Source organism: Lactuca virosa, chromosome 5 (genome assembly GCF_052849685.1).
Source record: "Lactuca virosa cultivar CGN04683 chromosome 5, Lactuca_virosa_CGN04683_v6, whole genome shotgun sequence".
NCBI lineage: Eukaryota > Viridiplantae > Streptophyta > Magnoliopsida > Asterales > Asteraceae > Lactuca > Lactuca virosa.
In genome coordinates, this window is record NC_136430.1 from 441,453,582 (window position 1) to 441,477,272 (window position 23,691).

The following is a 23,691-nucleotide window of genomic DNA, read 5'->3' on the forward strand; positions in this document are numbered from 1 at the left end:
GAAATATTAGAGATAAAACTTAAGAATAGATCAGATTTATATTATCTCCTGTAATCTAGTATTTGTTATTATCTCTTTGTATATTGTATGTATTATAAATACTGTGAAATACAAGATACGATCTCAAGGTGATCATTAAAACCTTATATGGTATCCGACTAGGTTTTCTATTCCCTTCTTCATCATGGCCGGCGACACCTCCTCTTTTGATTCTTCCCTCTCCCTCAACACTATTCTTCATATGATTACAGTCAAACTCTCCCCCACCAACTATCTTCTTTGGCGTAATCAGTTACTTACTCTGCTTGCTTATCAGAAGCTATCAGGCCATATTGATGGCACTATTGTTGCCCCCTCCAAAACGACAACCCCTGATGCTGCCGGCTCTTCTAGTCCCAATCCTGCCTACACTTCATGGCTACAAGATGATCAGAAGGCATTTTTAATCATTCAGGCCTCTCTCACCGAGGCTGTCATGGCTGAAACTCTCGGCCTCACTACTGCCTATGAAATCTCGACTGCCTTGCAGATTGCCTATCTCCAAGACTCCCATGAACGAATGCATGTTCTCAAAGATAACCTTCGACAGCTACAGAAAGGTACTTCCACAGTCTCTGAATTCGGTGCTAAATTCAAAGGCATTTGTGATCAGCTTTCAGCAATTGGCCATCCTGTTGATGCAACTGACAAAAATCATTGGTTTCTTTGCGGTCTTGGCGCATCTTTTGAAACTTTTTCAACCACATATCGTGCTATTAAACCTCCTACCCCTTTTCGTGACTTAATCTCTCAAGTTGAGTCTCACGAATTATTCCTCAAAGCGATCCATGGTTCAACTGTACCTACTGTTGCTTTTACAGCAAATCGACAATCCTATCATGGAGGTTCTTCTACTTCTAATCGTAACACAGGTTGCGAACGTGGTGGTCAAACTGGTGGACGTGGTAGGGGACGTCGACCTCCACATTGTCAATTGTGCAGAACTAATGGTCATTATGCAAGTTCCTGTCCCGAATTAAGTACTTTTCAAGCTTGACAAAACACCCTAGGAACAACAATCTGGCACAGGCCTTTCAGGCTCAGTGTCATGTGACTAACAACTCACCTGATTGGTATGTTGATTTAGGTGCTACCACTCACATGACTTCTTCTCCCAACAATCTTGACTCCAGTAATCATTATCCTGGTAATGATCAGGTCATGTTTGGTAATGGTAATTACTCTTCTATCTCACATATTGGTCACAAATCTCTCTCTTAAAATATTAAACTTAGTGATGTTCTTGTTGTCCCCAACATCACCAAGAATTTGCTATCCATCAGTAAACTGACACATGATTCTCCGATTGATGTTTTATTTTCTAATCCTTTCTTTGCAATTCAGAATCGGGCAACAAAGGAAATCTTGGCAAGGGGCAAATATGAGAATGGTTTGTACGTGCTCAAGCAAGGACACAAAGTTTTTCTTTCAAGTTTACAATCTTCTAAATCATGTGCAACAAAGGAAATTTGACATTATTTCTTTATTGAATAAAAATGGTGCTTTATCTGTTACATCTTTATTGCCTAAACCACATGTTTGTTCTTCATGTCAATTATCAAAAAGCAAGAAACTACCATTCCAACTTAACGCTAAACGAGCTTCTCAAGTTCTTGACTTAGTTCACTGTGATCTTTGGGGTCCTGCACCCGTTGTCTCTACAGAAGGATATTGATACTATTGTGTGTTTGTTGATGACTTCTCTCGCTTTACATGGTTCTATCCACTAAAGCTCAAATAAGATTTTATTACGATTTTAACAGCTTTTCTTTCCTTTGTTCAAACTCAATTTGCGTGCAAATTGAAGACCTTTCAAACAGATGGTGGTTCCGAATTTTTTAATAATCATGTTAGCGCCCTTTTAGTCAACAATGGCACACATCATCGATTATCATGTGCCCACACACCGCAACAGAATGGTAGAGCGGAGAGAAAGCACCGTCATGTTACAGAAACTGGCCTTGCAATGATGTTTAATTCGAGTGCCCCAACTACTTTATGGGTTGATGCATTCTGTTCAGCAACTTATATTATCAACCGCCTTCCCTCTAAGCTTCTAGATTACAAAAGTCCATTTGAGCTACTTTATCACTCCTCTCCCAACTACAATGTTTTTAGAGCGTTTGGGTGCACCGTATTTCCTTATTTACGTAACTACTCAGCAAACAAGTTGGAACCAAGGAGTGCCTCTTGTATTTTTATTGGTTATAGCTCACAATATAAGGGTTATCGCTGTTTAGATCCCACATCCGGGCGTATTTACATAATTCGTCATGCGGTTTTTGATGAAAATCAATTTCCTTTCACTGGTATTACTTCTCCACCCGATCATGCACAAATGGTTTTCTCTGAATTTGATGATGCTTCTTCTTCTATGCTATCTGATCCATCATCTCTGGACTCATCTCCTTCTGACTCGACGCCCACAGTTACAACAGCCCTTACTTCTCCATGTTCTTTATGTCCGCCATCTGATTTGCCTAGCTCGGCTGCCAATCCTGATCGTACAGCAGCCCCATCCCCACCGCTACAGCAGCCAACAACCGCAGGTTCTCCTTCTCCTGCTGATAATCCAACCCATCACCAAATATGCCTTCCACAACAGCTGCTCATCACAATACTCATCCGATGATAACACGCCTAAAAGATGGTATTGTGAAACCACGACACATAGTTGATCTTGCTATTCTCAATCAGTCTCCCTTACATCAACTTCTGTTTGCCTCTAAAGAACCTTGTGGCTACAAAATAGCTGCCAAAAACCCACGATGGTTATCTGCAATGGAAGATGAGATGCGAGCTTTATGCTCCAATCATACTTGGGAATTGGTGCCTCGTCCACGTGAATCGAATGGTGTAGGTTCTAAATGGGTCTATCGCATAAAATACAATTCTGATGGCACTATTGACAGATTCAAGGCTCGCTTAGTTGCTCAAGGATTCAGTCAAATTTCTGGGCTTGACTATACTTATACTTTCAGTCCTGTCGTCAAAGTTGTGACTTCGTATTGTGTTGTCCCTCGCTGTCATGCATAAATGGTCCTTACATCAATTGGATGTAAACAATGCTTTCTTAAATGGAAAACTCACTGAAACAGTTTTCATGGAGCAACCACCAGTTAGCCTTGGTTTTATATGCAGTCGAGCTGATACTTCTCTATTTGTCTTCAAACGTGACTCTCACATCTTGTACTTACTTGTCTACGTTGATGACATCATCATTACCGGTAATCATCCACCTCTTATTCGCAAGTTTATTTCCAAACTTCACTCGGAATTTGCTGTTAAGGACCTTGGAACATTAAACTATTTCTTGGGTCTCGAGGTCTCATATATGGATGATGGGCTATTTCTATCTCAGTCCAAATATGCACATGATATTCTCGTTAGAGCTGATCTTCTTGACTGCAAACCAGTATCCACTCCGTTATCAACCACAGATATGCTTGTTTCCACTGGATCGCCATTTTCTGATCCAACCACATATCGCTCTTTAGTAGGTGCATTGCAATATTTAACAATTACGCGTCCTGACTTGTCATATGCTGTTAATCAAGTCAGCAAATTCCTTCATGCTCCTACCGTCGATCATTTTCAATCTGTAAAGCGGATCCTCCGATATGTTAAGGGTACTCTCTCTTATGGGCTATGTTTCACTCATCCTCGTTCTACTTCTCTTCTTGGTTATTCAGACGCGGATTGAGCACGTTGTATTGAAACACGGAGATCTACCTATGGTTATTCTATTTTTCTTGGCGGCAACTTGGTGTCTTGGAGTGCAAAAAAGCAGTCTACTGTCTCTCGATCGAGTTGTGAATCGGAGTACCGAGCTATGGCTAACATGGCAGCTGAAATAGTGTGGATAACTCATCTCTTACGAGAACTTTTTGCTCTGCCTCCGGACCGTCCCACTTTGCTATGTGACAACAGGAGTGCTTTGTTCCTCAGTCAAAATCCAATATCTCATAAACGCGCAAAACACATTGATATTGACTATCATTTTGTTCGTGAGCTAGTTGCTTCCGGAAAGTTGTACACACGGTTTGTGCCCACTAATCTACAGCTTGCGGACATCTTCACCAAAAGTCTTCCACGACCTTTATTTAAGCAAATTCGTGCCAAGCTACGTGTTGGTCCACCACCTCTACGCTTGAAGGGGGGTATTAGAGATAAAACTTAAGAATAGATAAGATTTATATTATCTCCTGTAATCTAGTATTTGTTATTATCTCTTTGTATATTGTATGTATTATAAATACCGTGAAATACAAGATACGATCTCAAGGTGATCATTAAAACCTTATACGAAAAACAAACAAAAAAAACTGGTTTACTTTTATGAACTATAATTCTTATACATGGATTTTAATCTTTTATAACAAAGTATTCTAAACACCGTTAAATAGTTGATACTTCTGATTAAATCTATATTGTATAAATTAATATATATATATATATATATATATATATATATATATATATATATATATATATATATATAGAAAATAAAGCAAAATCAACTAACAAAATTCGCCATAGAATCTTCTTCCACGGCGGATGGAACCCTAACTTTCCATACTTTAATGTCACTATCCAAACTACCACTGTAAACCATATACCCTCCTCCTTCTTCTTCACCATCGCCTGAGCTTTCCGCTGCCATGGCCAAGCACTTCACCGGTCCACCGTGACCTTCCAAAACACCCAAACATGAATAGCTTTTCCCCACTGATCTTCGCCATAACCTCACTGTCTTATCAGCAGATCCACTGCACACCAATTCTCCGACAATTCTCACACACAGAATCGCCTTTTTGTGCCCCAAAAGTGCTCCCACAACCGACATATGTCCACCATCTCCGCCGCCGGAGTTTCTCTCGCTTGCTATCATTACTCCTGAACAAGCTCCGGAGATTAACACAGACACATGATCATCATAAGCCAAAGCATTCACAGCGGATTTATGGTGTTCCAATTTTTCTATAAGATAGTGTTTTTTATCTCTTCGATTGTTCCCCCACACTTTGATCTTCTTGTCTGCTGAACCTGTGTAAACGAAGCCTTCAACGGATAATACAATGGCATTAATGGCGTCGTCGTGTGCGTTTGAAATTGATTCCAAACACTTGAAATCCGATCTTCTCCAAACCTTAAAACTTCGATCCCATGAAGCGGAGTAAATCAGAGATTTATCAAGTGACACCGCTAATGAAGAAACAGCGTCGTTATGATGAATCCAGGTGAGCTTCTTATGCCGGCGAATTTCAACGTAGTTTTTTGCAAACAAAATCTTGGCTAATCTATCTTTTATGGTTGGTAAAGTTGCTATGATTTTGAGCTTGTTGATATGCCATATTTGAATTTTATGGTCTTGGTGTGCACTGATTAGTATGTTTTCGTTGAGAATATGGAGAGATTTGACGGCGCTGTTACACGGCATTGAGATGAATTTGGTGGTGGTGTTTGTGGTGGCGGGGTGGCGGGGCCAGAGGTGGATATGGGTGGATGAGCCGCTGATGAGGTGGTTTCCAGAAAGGGTTAGAGAGAGGATGTCGGACGAATTGGGTTTGTAAGTGGAGATGCAGTGGTGGTGAAGGGTGGTTGATGTTGCGATCATGGCGGAGATTGACGGTGGAAGGCTTGATTTGGAGGAGAAAGATGAGTTGAAAGAATCTTGCGAAAACGATTGAGATCGGAAATTTGATTCTTGATCGTCATGGGATTTAGAAAACAATCGAAATGAACATGAACATGAACGTGAGATGAAATTCATGTTTCCAGTCATGGTTGTAATTTGTAATTGTTAGTAAACTTGAGAGGATGAAGATTGTAAGCTTTATATAGCCGAGGTAGAGTGGAGGTGTGTGATAGGGTGGGTGGAGCGTATTTTAACAAATAAAGCAAAAGGTGGAAAATAGGTAAAAAGGGAAGGCTAGATTATTTTGGATTTTATAAGGTTTTTATATACGTTATAAAAAATTACAACTGAGTGTTTCCACGTCCTTCTTTTGTAAAGTGATAAAAGATTTCTTCAATATAATTAAAAAGTATGATCCATATGGTTTATTGTTTTATTAGTTGGGTCAAAATAGTTTATAAGTTGGAGATATCATTCTTTTGGAGTGGTTTTTTTAAAAGGGTTGTTTGATATCTTTTTGACTGAACGCAGTCAAACAGTTTTTTGGCTAACTCAAGATCTCATAAGAAATTTTTAGAAAAATTTCAATATTTGGTCAAGTTTAGACAGAACACCTAAAAATATTTGTTAACAAAAAATTCCAATTACCTGATAAAAATTCAAATCAACACTTTTTACCAGTAAACTATTATTTTACTTGGTTACCTGATTACCTCCATAAAAGTCTCATTATTTGGTCCGTTGATGAAAAAGTCCTATTTTTTTATTTCAACTATTTTACCATTTAATTAAAATTCTAGAAATTTCTTGGTTGAAATTATGCATAGGAATAAACGTCATTAAGCTCCATAAAACTAAGGATTAAACATATTTATAACCAATTAGTTGCGACAAAAAAATGACGTTAGCATCATTTTGAACACATCATCATCCATATAGTCTATTTCTCAAACAAATTTATATTACAAGTATGAGAAATCTTTAGAAAAGTCCTAATATTTTACTCTGGTTGACAAAAAAGTCTCAAACTAAAATTTGTTTATAAAAAAACATGAATTATCAGTAAAAATGATGATTTAACCCTTTTTCCTGATTTACCGGTTTCGTTACTAACTTGGTTCCATTTAAGTCTCATTATTTTACCATAATTTACGAATAGGTATCAAATAAAAATTAAGTGATAATTTGGCTATTTTCTCCGTGTAACATATATTTTACCAGTTTCATTGTTGACCTAGACGCCTAGTCATTATTAAAGGAGCTGATGAGATTGATATGTTGGGTTATATAATGTTATGTTTACCATAAAACTCGATATCTTGTTGTATTGTGTATGTTTTAGAAGATAAAATGCACTCAACGAAGACTGCAATAATTATATAAACTATCAACAATTTTGTCATTTTTTTAACTTTATAACAAATTTCAAATTGTCTATTTAATCTTATGTAACCCGGTATATCCATCTAATCAGCTAATTTCCCGCCCTTTTCCTGGAAACACACATTTTACTAGTTTCATTGCTGACTTGGATACATAGTCCTAAATGAGCTGATGAGATGGATATCAAGTTTTATGGTAAAAGATAGCATTATATAATCCATCGTATCCATCTTATCAGCTCATTTAATGACTGGGCGTCCAAGTCATCAATAAAACTGGTAAAATGTATGTTACATGGAGAAAACGGTCAAATCATCACTTTATTTTAGTTTGAGACTTATTCGTAAATTAGGATAAAATAATGAGACTTTAATGGAACCAGATCAACAATGAAACCAAGAAATCGAGAAAAAAATGGTCAAATCGTCATTTTTATTGGCAATTCATGTTTTAATGTAAACAAATTTTAGTTTGAGATTTTTTTCGTAAAGTATCGTAAAATATTAGGACTTTTCTGGAGATTTCCCTTACAAGTATTATAAGATATTAAAATTATGTGTTGAACACTTTAGTACAATCTACCTAAAAGTAGGTTAAAGGAAAACCAACTATTATGTTAATATAAGAAATCATTGACTGAAGACAAATCAATCAATAAAATAGTAGGTTATGTAAGGTTGTATAGATTATAGAGAAGAATATGAGTTTTATCCATAGAGGAATTGTTCATATATGCTTAAGCTTTAAGAATAAAACTCATATTCTTCCCTAGAATCCGTACAACCTCACTAACCTACTATTGTATTGATTGGTTTGTCATTAGTCAATGGTTTTTTATATGAACATGTCATGGTTTTTTATAGTTTTTTATATGAACATGTCAGTTGGTTTTCCTTTTGAAACATCCCAAAAATATGACCCAAAAATTTCGTTTTCAAACCATTTTTAAAATCATAAATCATCCAAAGTTATAAGTAGAATCATAAATCATGTATCGTAAAACATCTTATTATCTGTCTCAAATCAAATCTCATAACAAATCATCAGAGTAAACTCCCAGGCTAATAAAACTGTGGTGTGTGTCATGCCATCAACTCGAGCCCTTCCCTTTACTAGCTGAAGTACCTGAAACCAAAACTGCAAACTGTAAGCACGAAGCTTAGTGAGCTCCCCAAACTACCACATACCATACAAAGCACAAATAACATAACTCTAGGACTACTCCCAACTGCATCGGGACGCATCCCGACATCGGACTCCTGCCCGGCATCGGGCTCACCCCGGCATCCGACCGCATCGGGCATCGGGCTCACCCCGGCATCCGACCGCATCGGGCATCGGGCTCACCACGGCATCGGGCTTACCCCGGCACATACACAGCATAACATATATTATAAATACATAACATAATCACATGATCTGCGTCGGGCTTGCCCCGGCATCGGACCGAAGCCCGGAACATATAATCATAACATATAAACTAGCATACATCGGGCTTGCCCCGGAACATATAATGCATGGTATAATAACTAACATACATCGGGCTTACCCCGGCATCGGGCTTACCCCGGAACACATAATCACATAGCATGTAAACTAACATACATCGGGCTTGCCCCGACATCGGGCTTACCCCGGAATACATAACACATAACACATAACACATATACATGCATGAATCACAAAGACATCAAGCATACTTAACTACTTCCCGGGACCGCCCCGACATCCGACCGAGGTCCGGAAACATATAAACTGCATCAGGCTAACCCCGGCATCGGGCTCACCCCGACATACTCTACTACTTAAACGGGCCGGCATTGTGGTCGTAGACCCGTTACTACTGGAAGGAAACTCACCTCGTATGGCTGACTGCTGAAAAACTGGGTGAGGGGTCCCTATCTGTGACATCCCCTAATTTCTCGGCCAGAAAAGACCGATTTAATTTATGCTTTTTAAAATAAAATCAGAGAAATCTTTTTAAAAGATGTTGCGGAATTGGTCCCCAAAACAATACATGATAAAAGTTTGTCAAAACCTTTCTTTAAGAAATATATAATTTCCTTTTATATCAAACCTCGGGATGTCATGTTCCGATACAGATCAAAAGCATAAACAAGACATTATAAGCCTTACAACAGTTATTTATAACTACTGGCCTATAATCCAAAAATCACTCATCATCATCATCCGACTATGCTCGGGGTCCTCTACCTGTAATATAAACAGCTGAGTGGGTCAGGCTTGGAAGCCTGGTGAGCATATAGGGTTTTCAACCCACAATACATAATTTAATATGCTTAAACATTAATCAATCAACCGAATTACCCCAACCCCATTATATTATTTATTTCTTAAGGTTTTACCCTAAGAATCAACTATCACTCCTTCCTAAGGAATAGACACGAAGTCACCTCGTCACCGGGGTTTATACAACGGGCACTAAGTCCATAGCTGCCAAGGTTTATTCAACATGTGCTAAGTCCATAGCTCTTATTTATCGACAGTATTATTTACAGGTATTCCCCCCCTGCAATACATGTCAATGGGTTTTTAGAGTACAGCAAATGAACATATAGTTCATACACCTACAGGTTGCGGGCCTGCTAGTGTTCCACAGACCATCTATAATAGTCCATGGTTGTCATCCATACTCTGCTGAATGACGGGGGCCCACGTTTGGGTAAGGGCTTTTCTCATATTACACCACTCACGCCAACGTTTGGGTAAGGGCTTTTCTCATATTTCACCCCTCACTATCAACTCATGATCTCATCCCACCACTCACTCTCAACTCATGATCTCTATCACTGATCATCTCATCTATCCAACTCACCTTTCATCACACCCACTATTTCATCTACCCATGTTTTACCCAACATTTTTCGTAGATAAAAATACATATACAGTTTAAATTATTTAAAAACCTGTATAAATCATTCCTTCAACACCCATCTCAAATAAACAAACAATATATATTCACACAGCATGTATTTTATGTAAAATACTTTATATCTATGTGTAAGGTGAAAGTAACTACACACTCACTTGATTTAATGAAAATCGGGCAGCAATTCGTTTCCTAAAACGATCGTTTCTAATAAAACCGGGAGTTTTATTGAGAAACCGGGCTCTGCGAAGGGTCGGGCTTCGAAACCGAAAAGATAATTTTTTCGGGCCTTCGGGCACTTCGGGACGTATTCCGGGGGTTATAATCGATACCGGGGCTTCGGGGGAAGTGGAAATGGCTAAAATATTGAAAAAGGGGTGAAAAATGGCTAATTTCCAAAAGTACCCGGGCAATCTCGCATGCCCTCTATTTATAGGGAGGTCCGAAGGTCTGCTGAGAAAGAGGAGTCGGCAGCGAGGGACACACGGCAGCAGGAGGCGAAGGCACACAGGTGGCTCGCACGAGGGCTGCGCATGCGAGGGCCTCGCTGGAGGCTTCTGATTGGACCACTTCGGACAGCTCTCCGGTTCAGACACGTTGCTGATGACACACCGAGATCGGACACGGGGCAACCTCCTATTGGACCGAACCTCGGACTCGAGAAGAACATGACACGCCTCTCCAGGTGGCTTCGGTGACTCAGCAGGTTCCGGACATGCGTCGGATGCGAAGCGAGGACACGTGGCCGAAGTCCACGTGTGCGGAATTCCTCGGTTTTGGGGATTTTTTCTCAATTTTCGCGCCAAAACTTCTAAAATCCATAACTTTCGCATACAAGCTCCGTTTTTGACGTTCTTTATATGCACGCGTAGGTAAAATTACGCTCTACAACTTTCGTTTAGATTTCGTCGTCTAATTTTGACTTTAATTTTTATATTATTATTTTTAACAGACCGGGACAGGAAATCCGTTAAAAATTCATAACTTCTTCATCCGACGTCCGTTTTTGTCAGACTTTTTACCGTTGTTCTACTATTTACGAGACCTTCGATTCTTGTTTAGGTTGTGTTGGCTAAAAATACTCGATCTAAAATTCGAGTTTTTAGCTGTCTAATGCTAAGCTGAAACTTCGAAAAATCATAACTTCCTCATACGAAGTCAGATTTGGGCGTTCTTTTTATACCTACTCTCGGTTTAACGAACACTACGAGTTTCGTTTAGATCATTAAGGCCAAAAAGTAGTTTATCAAAAACTCACATTTTACGACATTCGGCACCGTGCCGGTTTTGTCGCGAAACTTCGACAGGTCATAACTTCTTCGTTATAACTCGGATTTCGGCATTCTTTATATATATGTAATCCTTGTCACGCCCACTACAAGTTTCTTAATAGATATCGGCTTTATCTAAAATTTAATTTTGACGCTCATTTTTTTATTGTTAATTAATTAAACCCTAATAATTAAGCATAAAACACATAATTCACATAATATTCACATAATTCCTTTTCATTTCTTCAAAATGAGTTAGAAATGTTAACCTAGACTATAATGTCAATATTAATGCCTAGCCTAGAAACACGGTCATTACAATTCTCTCCCCCTTAGGATGATTCCGTCCCCGGAATCATACATCGGCAAACAAATACGGGTAGCGACTCATCATGTCACTCTCCGTTTTTCCCCATGTGAGATTTGGCCCATTCGTATGTTTCCAACGCACAAGCACTAAATCGACCATCTTATGTTACAACTTCTTAGTCTTACGGTCAACGGTTGCCTCAGGTTCTTGAATTAACCTCTTGTTCTCATCCAACCTTAATTCAGAAATGGGAATTATGTCGGGCACATCTCCCGTGAACTTTCTCAAATAACACACACGAAAGGTGTTATGAATACCCTCTAGTTCTTCCGGTAATTCTAGCTTGTAAGCTTGATTCCCGATCCTCTGAAGATCTTTAAATGGTCCAATAAACCTTGGACTCAACTTTCCCCTTCTACCAAATCTTATAAGTCCCTTCCACGGCGAGACTTTAAGTAAAACCGAATCTCCAACTTCGAATGATATCGGTTGTCTTTTATTGTCAGCATGGCTCTCTTGAGCAGCTAACATCCTTTCCCTAATCACTTTCAACTTTTCAGCAGTCTGATGGACTATTTCAAGTCTCATAAACTGCTTTTCCCCAGCTTCCAGCCAACATGACGGCGTTCAACACTTTTCCCCATACAAAGCGTAATAAGGTGCCATCTAGATGTTCGAGTGGAAACTATCATTATAGGAAAAATTCTACCAGACGTAAGTATTTACCCCAGTTACCTTGGAATTCCAGGGTACATGCTCTCAGCATATCCTCCCAGGTTTGAATTGTTCGTTTGCTCTAACCATCGGTTTGCGGATGGTAAGCTGTATTCAAACACAACTTGGTACCCAATTCCTCTTATAAACTCCTCCACAATCTTGAGGTAAAACGGCTATCATGATCAGATACAATCGTTATCAGAACACCGTGAAGCCTCATAATTCCCTTCACGTAAGAATTCGCAAGTTTATCCATAGACCATTTCCCGTTGGCTGCTATGAAATGCGCACTCTTAGTGAAGCGATCAACGACCACCCAAATCATGTCGTGACCGTTCCTTGTTTTGGGCAGTTTAGTCACAAAATCCATGGTAATGTCCTCCCATTTACCCATGGGTATATGTAAAAGTTCTAAACTCACATACGGTTTCTGATGTTGTGCCTTAACCCTAGCACAAGTTACACACTCGGCCACATACTTAATAACATCGAGCTTCATCGTCGGCCACCAGTAATAGGGTTTTTAGATCCCTATACATTTTCGTACTGCCGGGATGAGTCGAGTACATGGTTTTGTGAGCTTCTTCCATCAGAAGACCTCTTACTCCTCCCGTCTTAGATACCCAAATCCTATCTTTGAATACCTTCAATCCCTGACCGTTTATATCAAACACCAACGTTTTTTTTCCAAACGTTCCTCCTTTCGGTCATTTTTCTCTAAAGCTTCCTCCTGAGCTTTCTTTATACTCTCCACGATTGTCGAGACAACTTCAATTCTCAAAGCTCTTGGCCTTTTCTTTTCAAGATTAACCTTCTGACTGAGAGCATCAGCAACAACATTTGCTTTACCAGGGTGGTAAAGTATCTCACAGTCGTAGTCCTTGAGTAATTCTAGCCAGCGCCGTTGCCTCATGTTCAATTCCTTCTGATTAAAGAGATATTGAAGACTCTTATGATCAGTGATAAGTTTGCACTTAGTACCGTAAAGATAATACCTCCATATCTTTAAGGCAAATACTACCGCTGCCAACTCTAGACCATGAGTGGGGTAGTTATTTTCATACTCCTTCAATTGCCTCGATGCATTCGCTATCATTTTATCCCTTTGGGTCAGAACACAACCTAACCCAACTCCAGAGGCATCACTATAAAATGTGAAGTCATCAACTTCTTCAGGTAACGAAAGAATCGGTGCTTCGCACAACGTCTTCTTTAACTTCTCAAAACTTCCTTATGCTTCTCATTCCAAGTATAAACAGCTCCTTTGTGGGTCAAAGCTGTTAATGGAGTCGCGATCGAAGAAAAGCCTTGGATAAACCTTCGGTAATATCCGACGAATCTTAAAAAGCTTTGATTCTCCGTAGGACTTTCAATTGTAACCTTCGAGTTACAAAATAAATCCTTATTGAGGACTCCTTCTTCTTCTTAGAATAAGTATTTTCCTTCGTTTATCGTAATAGACCGATGGGTCATGTTCTAATGATCTCTCATTGTATAATGCACTACTTAGACTCATATCTCCTAGGGACAAATTTCAGAATAAACTATACCTACCTTCATGTTCTAATGTGATACAATCACAGTTCAACATGTATCATTTCTAACTACCAACTTCTTCAACAATGAGTGCGATACTTCTATTGATCGCTTTGATCATCTTTCACTTCAATCATTTGTCTTAAGTCAAATGCTACATCGAACTTGGTTCTCGGAACCACGTGACACACTCATCTTAGTCGGACTCAATTCGATATGACCTCTAAGGTCGGAATAACAATCATCTTCTTAGTCATTACTGAAACGATGGTAACGAAAAACTAGAATAAGACGTAATCAATTACTAGTTCCTTGGTAACCTTGTGACTTTCCCTTATCCAAGTGTGAGTCCTGTGCTTCCGGTAGTATAGATCTCTACTACTGTTCACACCTACTCATACTCGTCCCAAGTACTGTCTCGCAGTCCCCAAGTCCTAAAATCACAAAACAATTTAACACATACGAATGTGTCCAGTTAATCATAAAATTTTCCTAGACTCTACTAGGACTTCTTCCATGCGTATCTTCAATGATCAATTCTACTTCAACTTGGTTGGTGATGGAAATTCCAGACGATGGGACAACTTCAAGAATTACACCAATCATTCCATTCATCAGATGACAAAACTAGGGTTTATATTATTTCCTTGAAACGATTACACAAAGGTTCAAGTTTACCCTATACTATGCCTCTAATAGGCTAAACCACTTGTTACTATTCACATTACTACTTCGTAACTTGATCTTCGGGTATCAAGTCTTTACTTCTACTTCCTAGCGTTATTAATCGCTTCGTCAAGGATATTCTGAAATTCCCTTGGCGTTGGTGCTGCACTTGGCCTTGTTACTTCATTGTTCTTCGGACAGTTCTTAGAAATATGGCCTTCTTCCTTACATACATAACACACCCCCTTGAGAATCGTACACTGATTGGCGTAATGCCCTATTTCTCCACACCTAAAGCACTTCACCTTCCCGTCACAATTCCCAGAGTGTTTATTTTTGCACTTCCCGCACCATTTTTCTTTATCTCTTCTTTTGCCAGACTTTGAGGATATGTTGCTCTTGTTGGGCCTTGAAGACCCCTCAAATTTCCTCTTTTTGTCAACTTCAACCTTGTTGGCGGTCCTGTCATTGATCATTTCTTCAATAGACTTAGCAACCCGGATAGTTGCCTCGAGAACAGATGCCTGACATACTGGCACAGTAAGTTCATCCTTACTTTGTTGAAGTAAACGTTTTGTTTCTTCCATCTGTTCATCTAACATCATACGCACCATTGCCTGCACCCCAGTCATCGTGATTGGCTCAGGCTGCGGATTATCGTTTCCGAATTTACTTTGTGTACTTGCCATTTCGATCTATACACCAATCGTAGGTGAATTTAGATCTTTATTTTCGATAGACGTTAAATCTTCGTTATTACTCCGAAACGTTTATATGTTAGTTCTAATATCGTAATCATACGTTTAGAATCCTACACACATAAGGTTTCCAGATCCGGTCGGCAACAGACCATAGATCCGAACAAATAATGGCATATATGACAAACATATATCATTTAGCACATAAAAGCATTTTAGGCATCTTTCCTAAAATAAACTAGTGCTCGTGTCTAAAATATGGCAGACACTCATCTCACAATCATCACTTAGTATTCTAAGTTTAAGTCTAGAAATCCTACAATTTCTTAGTTCGCTTAAACTAATGCTCTGATACCAACTGTGACATCCCCTTATTTCTCGGTCAGAAAAGACCGATTTAATTTATGCTTTTTAAAATAAAATCAGAGAAATCTTTTTAAAACATGTTGCGGCATCGGTCCCCAAAACAATACATGATAAAAGTTTGTCAAAACTTTTCTTTAAGAAATATATAATTTCCTTTTATATCAAACCTCGGGATGTCATCTTCCGATATAGATCAAAAGCATAAACAAGACATTATAAGCCTTACAACAGTTATTTATAACTACTGGCCTATAATCCAAAAATCACTCATCATCATCATCCGACTATGCTCAGGGTCATCTACCTGTAATATAAACAGCTGAGTGGGTCAGGCTTGGAAGCCTGGTGAGCATATAGGGTTTTCAACCCACAATACATAATTTAATATGCTTAAACATTAATCAATCAACCGAATTACCCCAACCCCATTATATTATTTATTTCTTAAGGTTTTACCCTAAGAATCAACTATCACTCCTTCCTAAGGATTCAACCTAAGGAATAGACACGAAGTCACCTCGTCACCGGGGTTTATACAACGGGCACTAAGTTCATAGCTGCCAAGGTTTATTCAACATGTGCTAACTCCATAGCTCTCATTTATCGACAATATTATTTACAGGTATTCCTCCCTGCAATACATGTCAATGGGTTTTTAGAGTACAACAAATGAACATATAGTTCATACACCTACAGGTTGCGGGCCTGCTAGTGTTCCACAGACCATCTAGAATAGTCCATGGTTGTCATCCATACTCTGCTGAATGACGGAGGCCCACGTTTGGGTAAGGGCTTTTCTCATATTACACCACTCACGCCAACGTTTGGGTAAGGGCTTTTCTCATATTTCACCCCTCACTATCAACTCATGATCTCATCCCACCACTCACTCTCAACTCATGATCTCGATCACTGATCATCTCATCTATCCAACTCATCTTTCATCACACCCACTATTTCATCTACCCATGTTTTACCCAACATTTTTCGTAGATAAAAATACATATACAGTTTAAATTATTTAAAAACCTGTATAAATCATTCCTTCAACACCTATCTCAAATAAACAAACAATATATATTCACACAGCACGTATTTTATGTAAAATACTTCATATCTATGTGTAAGGTGAAAGTAACTACACACTCACTTGACTTAATTAAAATCGGGCAGCAATTCGTTTCCTAAAACGATCGTTTCTAATAAAACCGGGAGTTTTATTGAGAAACCGGGCTCTGCGAAGGGTCGGGCTTCGAAACCGAAAAGATAAATTTTTCGGGCCTTCGGGCACTTCGGGACGTATTCCGGGGGTTATAATCGATACCGGGGCTTCGGGGGAAGTGGAAATGGCTAAAATATTGAAAAAGGGGTGAAAAATGGCTAATTTCCAAAAGTACCCGGGCAATCTCGCATGCCCTCTATTTATAGGGAGGTCCAAAGGTCTGCTGAGAAAGAGGAGTCGGCAGCGAGGGACACACGGCAGCAGGAGGCGAAGGCACACAGGTGGCTCGCACGAGGGCTGCGCATGCGAGGGCCTCGCTAGAGGCTTCTGATTGGACCACTTCGGACAGCTCTCCGGTTCAGACACGTTGCTGATGACACACCGAGATCGGACACGGGGCAACCTCCTATTGGACCGAACCTCGGACTCGAGAAGAACATGACACGCCTCTCCAGGTGGCTTCGGTGACTCAGCAGGTTCCGGACACGCGTCGGATGCGAAGCGAGGACACGTGGCCGAAGTCGGACACGGGGCAGCCTCCTATTGGACCGAACCTCGGACTCGAGAAGAACATGACACGCCTTGCCAGGAGGCTTCGGTGACTCAGCAGGTTCCGGAAACGCGTCGGATGCGAAGCGAGGACACGTGGCCGAAGTCCACGTGTGCGAAATTCCTCGGTTTTGGGGATTTTTTCTCGATTTTCGCGCCAAAACTTCTAAAATCCAAAACTTTCGCATACGAGCTCCGTTTTTTACGTTCTTTATATGCACACGTAGGTAAAATTACGCTCTACAACTTTCGTTTAGACTTTGTTGGCTAAATTTGACTTTAATTTTTATATTATTATTTTTAACAGACCGGGACAGGAAATCCGTTAAAAATTCATAACTTCTTCATCCGACGTCCGTTTTCGTCAGACTTTTTACCGTTGTGCTACTATTTATGAGACCTTCGATTCTTGTTTAGGTTGTGTAGGCTAAAAATCACTCGATCTAAAATTTGAGTTTTTAGGTGTCTACTGCTAAGCTGAAACTTCGAAAAATCATAACTTCCTCATACGAAGTCAGATTTGGGCGTTCTTTTTATACCTACTCTCGGTTTAACGAACACTACGAGTTTCGTTTAGATCATTAAGGCCAAAAAGTAGTTTATCGAAAACTCACTTTTTACGACATTCGGCACCGTGCCGGTTTTGTCGCGAAACTTCGACAGGTTATAACTTCTTCGTTATAACTCGGATTTCGGCATTCTTTATATATCTGTAATCCTTGTCACGCCCACTACAAGTTTCTTAATAGATATCGGCTTTATCTAAAATTTAATTTTGACGCTCATTTTTTTATTCTTAATTAATTAAACCCTAATAATTAAGCATAAAACACATAATTCACATAATATTCACATAATTCCTTTTCATTTCTTCAAAATGAGTTACAAAGGTTAACCTAGACTATAATGTCAATATTAATGTCTAGCCTAGAAACACGGGCATTACACTATATGCTGCTCCGGGGACTCTCCGGCTATAATTCCATAACAACACTTAATCAAAAACTGATAATCCTTCTTAGGGTAAAATGATCATTTTACCCCCTGGTCAAAGTCAACGTCCTGACGAAAGTCAACCTTCTGGGTTGACTTGCTCGTCGAGTCACCCTATGACTCGCCGAGTCTCCATGCTAACTGTCATCGCGACTGGTCGAACTGACTCGTCGAGTCGTCCTTAGACTCGCCGAGTCCTAGCGTAACCAGAAAAGGGACATATCGACTCTAACTCGCTGAGTCCCTTCGTAGACTCGTCGAGTTCTTCAACTTTCACGTCTAAGTCCTGTCAAACCCACTGAGTCACCACCTCAACTCACTGGTCCTACTCCAAATAAGAAAAGGAGTTAGGGTTCACGGCCCGACTCGCCGAGTCCGAGAACAACTTGCCGAGTCCTCCTTGTGACATATCCATTCAGTCGATTCTAATCCATTTCGATGCTTCTAATACATAGATATGGACTCCCTAGGCTAGCATTACACGTAAAGTTGCTAACTTTACGTTCATGCATGATGATATGGAGCTTAAACACCAAAACTTAGCCAAAAATTGAGGTTAAATGCATAGAATGGGGACATGGTCGAATAAAGGTGGCAACTTTGAGCTTCTGGAGCTCATGAGTGTCTAGATTTGAAGTCCTTACATCCCCAAATGCTCACTACTCGAAAATGAACTTATAAATGGCTCAAAAGTGACAACAAACAAGCTTTCATGAAGATCTAAGTGAAAAGAAGCCAAGGTATAAGCTTTATACCTTCAAAGTTTCCGAAATGCACTAGAAGCTTTAGATCTACTGCCTCTTCTTGAATCACCAAGGGTTTCCTTCCTTCTCCTAACTTCAATCACACAAAAATGGCAAGAAAAGCTTAAGAATACTCAAAGGCTGCTAGGGTTTCGATGATGAGGAGTGGAGGTAATGAAGGTTGGAATGGGGGCCTGTAATGTTGTTTAAATAGGGTGCAAACCCTAAAGATTAGGGTTTCCCACTGGCAGCCCTACTCGTCGAGTTCATGCTTGGACTCGCCGAGTAGACTCTTTAAATCCCGCTTCTTTTCTGCCATCTATTCGACGAGTTAGGGCTACCAACTCGTCGAGTAGCTCAATTATATTTTTGAATATCTTCAATAATTGCGTACCTGGAACGGGGCGTTACAATTCTCCCCCACTTGTCTTATACTTCGTCCTCGAAGTCTGCTGTCTCTGAAAACAACTCTGGGTAGTTCTCCCTCATTTCCTCCTCGGGCTCCCACGTCCACTCTGAACCCTTGCGATGCTACCACTGCACCTTCACTAACTCTACCCTCTTGTTCCTCATCTCCTTCGTCTTGCGATCTAAAATCCTCTCGATGTAGTTCAGGCTATCGTCGGGTAGTTAGCCTCGTGAGATTAATGGCGTTTATTCATATTCTAATTTCAACCTAGAAATTTATGGATTTTTAATGAAAAAGTAAAAAGGTTAAAGTAAAAAAAAATTGGGATTTTTTCATAAACTGTGTAACGTCCCGATTTTCAAGGCAAATTTTTCATTTTTATTTATTCGAATATAAGTCTTAAATATGTTATATTACATATTTAATGATAAAAGAGAGTCTTAGCGGAAGTTTTAAATTATTATTTATTGCCTTTGATGCAAGTACAGTCATGCAGAAGCCTTTCCTCGATCCGAAGAACAACTTGAAAAGCAGTTATCCAGTAATTGTAAATCGAGGTTGAGTGAATTCCCTTAAAATACCACATACCACAACATATATTCAATGCATACACATAATGGCCTTTAACTTATAGTTGGTATGCACATTAGCCTTTAGCATATGGCCAGTCTGCCCTACATAGCCTTCAACACCTGGTTGGTCCGCTTTTCTTTGTCCTTTTGTAGCATCCGAATCATTGAGGTACTTAATTCTTACATCTTGGGAGGAGGGTCACGACGTGAGCCATAGTGGTCACAGCGTGCGTGACCATTAACCATTTGACCCGCATTATTGAACCTCATGACGAGAGCATGAGGCCTCACGACGTGAGTAAGGCCTGATGACCCAAAACCCTAATTTTTGAGTATTTAATGAAATGTGAGAGCTAGGGTTGACCATCCTCAATATCTCTCACTCTCTAGCCTCTTGAAAACCCTAGATTCGACCTCTTTGAGACCTATGGCCATTGTTGGTGACCTTGAAGAGCTTATTTGGTGGTTTTTGGTCCATTGAAGTGGAAGAAGACTCTTGTGGTGCTTCATTTTGGCAATCTAGCTTCTACTTCTTGGTCTTGTTGAGCTTTTGGACCTTTGTAAACCATAAAGCACTTACATTTTTGCCTCTTGCATGTTAGATCTAGGTTTTGGAGATTTATTTGCATGATTGGGTTCTGTAGCATGCAAGGGATCAATAAAGTTGGCAACTTTATCGATTATTGAGACATCTTCTGTATATGAGGCTTTGGATTTGAGTTTTGGTGTTGGTTTTAGACTCCAAGCATGAGTATTGACCTTATTACCTTTATTTTGACCTAGTTAGTATCTAATTCATGCATTGAACATGACTGAAAAGCTATGATTTTTATAGTCCTTAGGTTCGAGGAAGGTCCTCTGGAAGGTCCCAAAGAATGTCTTAAAGGGTTAAGAGCTTAATGCTCAAAGTTGGCCAGAACAGGTCTCACAACATGAGAAATGGGAATCTTACGACGTGAGAAATGAGGTTGTCCCAATCTGAGGAATCTGGTTCGATGAGTTGTGACCGAGTTGACTCACTGAGTGGGGCCAGGTCGAGTCCATTCTCACGATGTGACCAGAGAGTAGGTCACGTCGTGAGGGTGAGATGATGGGAATGTTGACCGTCCACCTTAGGCGTTGACTTTTGGTTAGAGTTGATTTTTGGTCAACTCTTGGTTTTGAATGGTAAATTAAAGGTTTGCTTTGTATGATTATCTAGGTGTGGTGTAGCACCGGTGTAGCTGACCGTGAGAGCAACAATAGTTGATTATCGATTGAGATGTGAGTTTCCTTCATTATACTCGTGGGTCGAATGCACCAATGCCGGCCCACCGAATTATGTTTAGAGGTTGATAGTTGTCTTTGTGACAATTTCCTATTATGCTTGTATGCGCTTATTGTCTCTGTGACTCTTACTGTTATGATTATATGCTAGCTTCAGGGGTGAAATAGACCCGATGCCGGTTGAAAGATACCGAAGGGTGTGAAATAGACCCAGTCTCGGTTGAAAGATACCGAAGGGGATGAAATATGAAAGATCCTGTATACCCAAGAGTCATTATAGAATTTTATTGCTAATAATATATGATCCTATAGGGTCACACCTTATAGCAAGTTACCATCAATAAATTATTTATTAGTATAATTTGATTATTAATAAATATATCAACACTTGTATTTAATTGAAAAAATTATTATTTCATGGAAATATTATTTTTCTAATTGGGAATTTATTATCTATGAATATAATATTTATTGGAGAAATAAAAACTTATGAAATATATCATAAAATATGATTATTTATAAGTTATATTTAGATCTTAATAAACTAGTTAGAGTTTATTTATATAAAAGGTAGTTTTATATATATATATATATATATATATATATATATATATATATATATATATATATATATATATCTTGGAATCAATTTATATAATTGATAGCCTTTTATATAAATTGATTTTTATATGAAAAAACATCATAAATGGTCCCTGTGGTTTCCCCAGATTTGAAGTTTAGTCCTCGTGGTTTAAAAACATCATAGATGGTCCCTCTGCTTTCAAAACTTTTGACGATTGGTCCTTATTACTAACTTCGTTAAGTTTTGTCCGTTAACTGAAGGACATTTTCGACATTTCACTACCACATGGACCATTTATGAGGTTTTCTCTTATTTTAAAAAATGAAATAATATTCAAAGGGGGTCCCACCCTCTCTCTCTCTCTCCCTCCCTCCCCCTCTCTCTCTCTATCTCTCTCTTCTTTCATCCGTTTCTTCCCATGTTCATGTACATAAACCTATAAACCACCATGATCAAATTCTTTCCTAGATCATTTCTTATACGGGTCGTCATCATCATCCAATTCAATCCAAGATTTTGCCTTTTTCTTCATCACCATCCTCCCAACACCAACATATGAATCATAAATTCCAACAAAGAACAACCATTTTCTGGGAATTTGGGGAGGAATCAACAAATCTTCCAAAACCCCGGATGATACTCTCAATACACCCGGTTCATATTTCCTCATTTTTCTTGGACCTACATGAAGGGGAAAGAAAGGGCAGGAAATCGATGCTTCCTCCATAGTACATGAAATCAACAAATCTTCCAAAACCCCGGATCATGCTTCCTCCATAGTACATGAAATCGATGTTCATAATCAAATATGAAATCAAGATATCAAATATGAAATCAAGATATCAAAGATGAAATCAAAGCTTAAAACCATACCAAAATAATACATGAAATCAAAGCTCAGAACCGAACCTCAAAATAAAAAACATACATGAAATTAATACCACAGAAGATGATTCTCACCTTGCAGATTTAAAGGATAACATATTTGGGTATGTACAGAAGCAGAAGCCGTCATAGATTGAAATTCGGTTGATTGTTTCTCCAAATACTAGAATACTCGTGTACAGGTTAAACAGAGGACGATTTGGGAGAAGAAGGATGTCAGGGAAGTTGAACCCTAGCCCTTAACTCTCTTTTTCTCTGATAGATCCGCTGCCACCATCGACTTCATATGTTCCCTTTAAGCCACCTTCTTCAATATCAGACATTTCGAAAACAAAATCGACATGCTCGGAGAAAGACAAAGGAATGTGGTTATTGGTGCGTTTCGGTTATAGGCAGGAAGAACAAGGGGAAAGGAAGTGTGTGTTTTTTATTGTCTGTTCTGAAGAGAGAGAGAGAGAGAGAGAGAGAGAGAGAGAGAGAGAGAGAAAAGGGGGTGGGTGGGACCCCTTTGCATATTATTTCATTTTTTTAAAATAAGAGAAAACATCATAAATGGTCCCTGTGGTAGTGAAATGACAAAAATGCCCTTCAGTTAATGGACAAAACGTAACGGAGTTAGAAATAAGGACCAATCGTCAAATGTTTTGAAAGCACAGGGACCATCTATGATGTTTTTAAACCATGAGGACTAAACTTCAGATCTGGAGAAACCACATGGACCATTTATGATGTTTTTTCTTTATATATATATATATATATATATATATATATATATATATATATATATATATATATATATATATATTAGTCAAAGAAACAAGAATGCTTTATGAGTTGTTTAATACTTAAACTCATGCCTCTTATATGTCACTAGTTATATGATTGAAAGACATGTTGCGTGGAATGTTGAATTGTTTATTCATTTACTCCATGCTTGTAAGAAAAGGCCTTTACT

At 39.1% G+C, this 23,691-nt stretch overlaps 1 protein-coding gene and 1 pseudogene across 1 annotated transcript; one reads left to right on the forward strand and one right to left on the reverse strand.

The window, feature by feature from the left end:
- Nucleotides 1-2,667: 2,667 nt before the first annotated feature.
- Nucleotides 2,668-3,075, forward strand: LOC145114238 (putative mitochondrial protein AtMg00820 pseudogene; annotated as a pseudogene).
- Nucleotides 3,076-4,537: 1,462 nt separating this feature from the next.
- LOC145115978 (protein JINGUBANG-like) lies at nt 4,538-5,838 on the reverse strand. The gene has a single exon (XM_079052336.1). It carries the CDS (start codon nt 5,822-5,824, stop codon nt 4,556-4,558), a length of 1,269 nt encoding a protein of 422 aa, XP_078908462.1. The 5' UTR covers nt 5,825-5,838; the 3' UTR covers nt 4,538-4,555.
- Between the last annotated feature and the right edge of the window lie 17,853 nt (nt 5,839-23,691).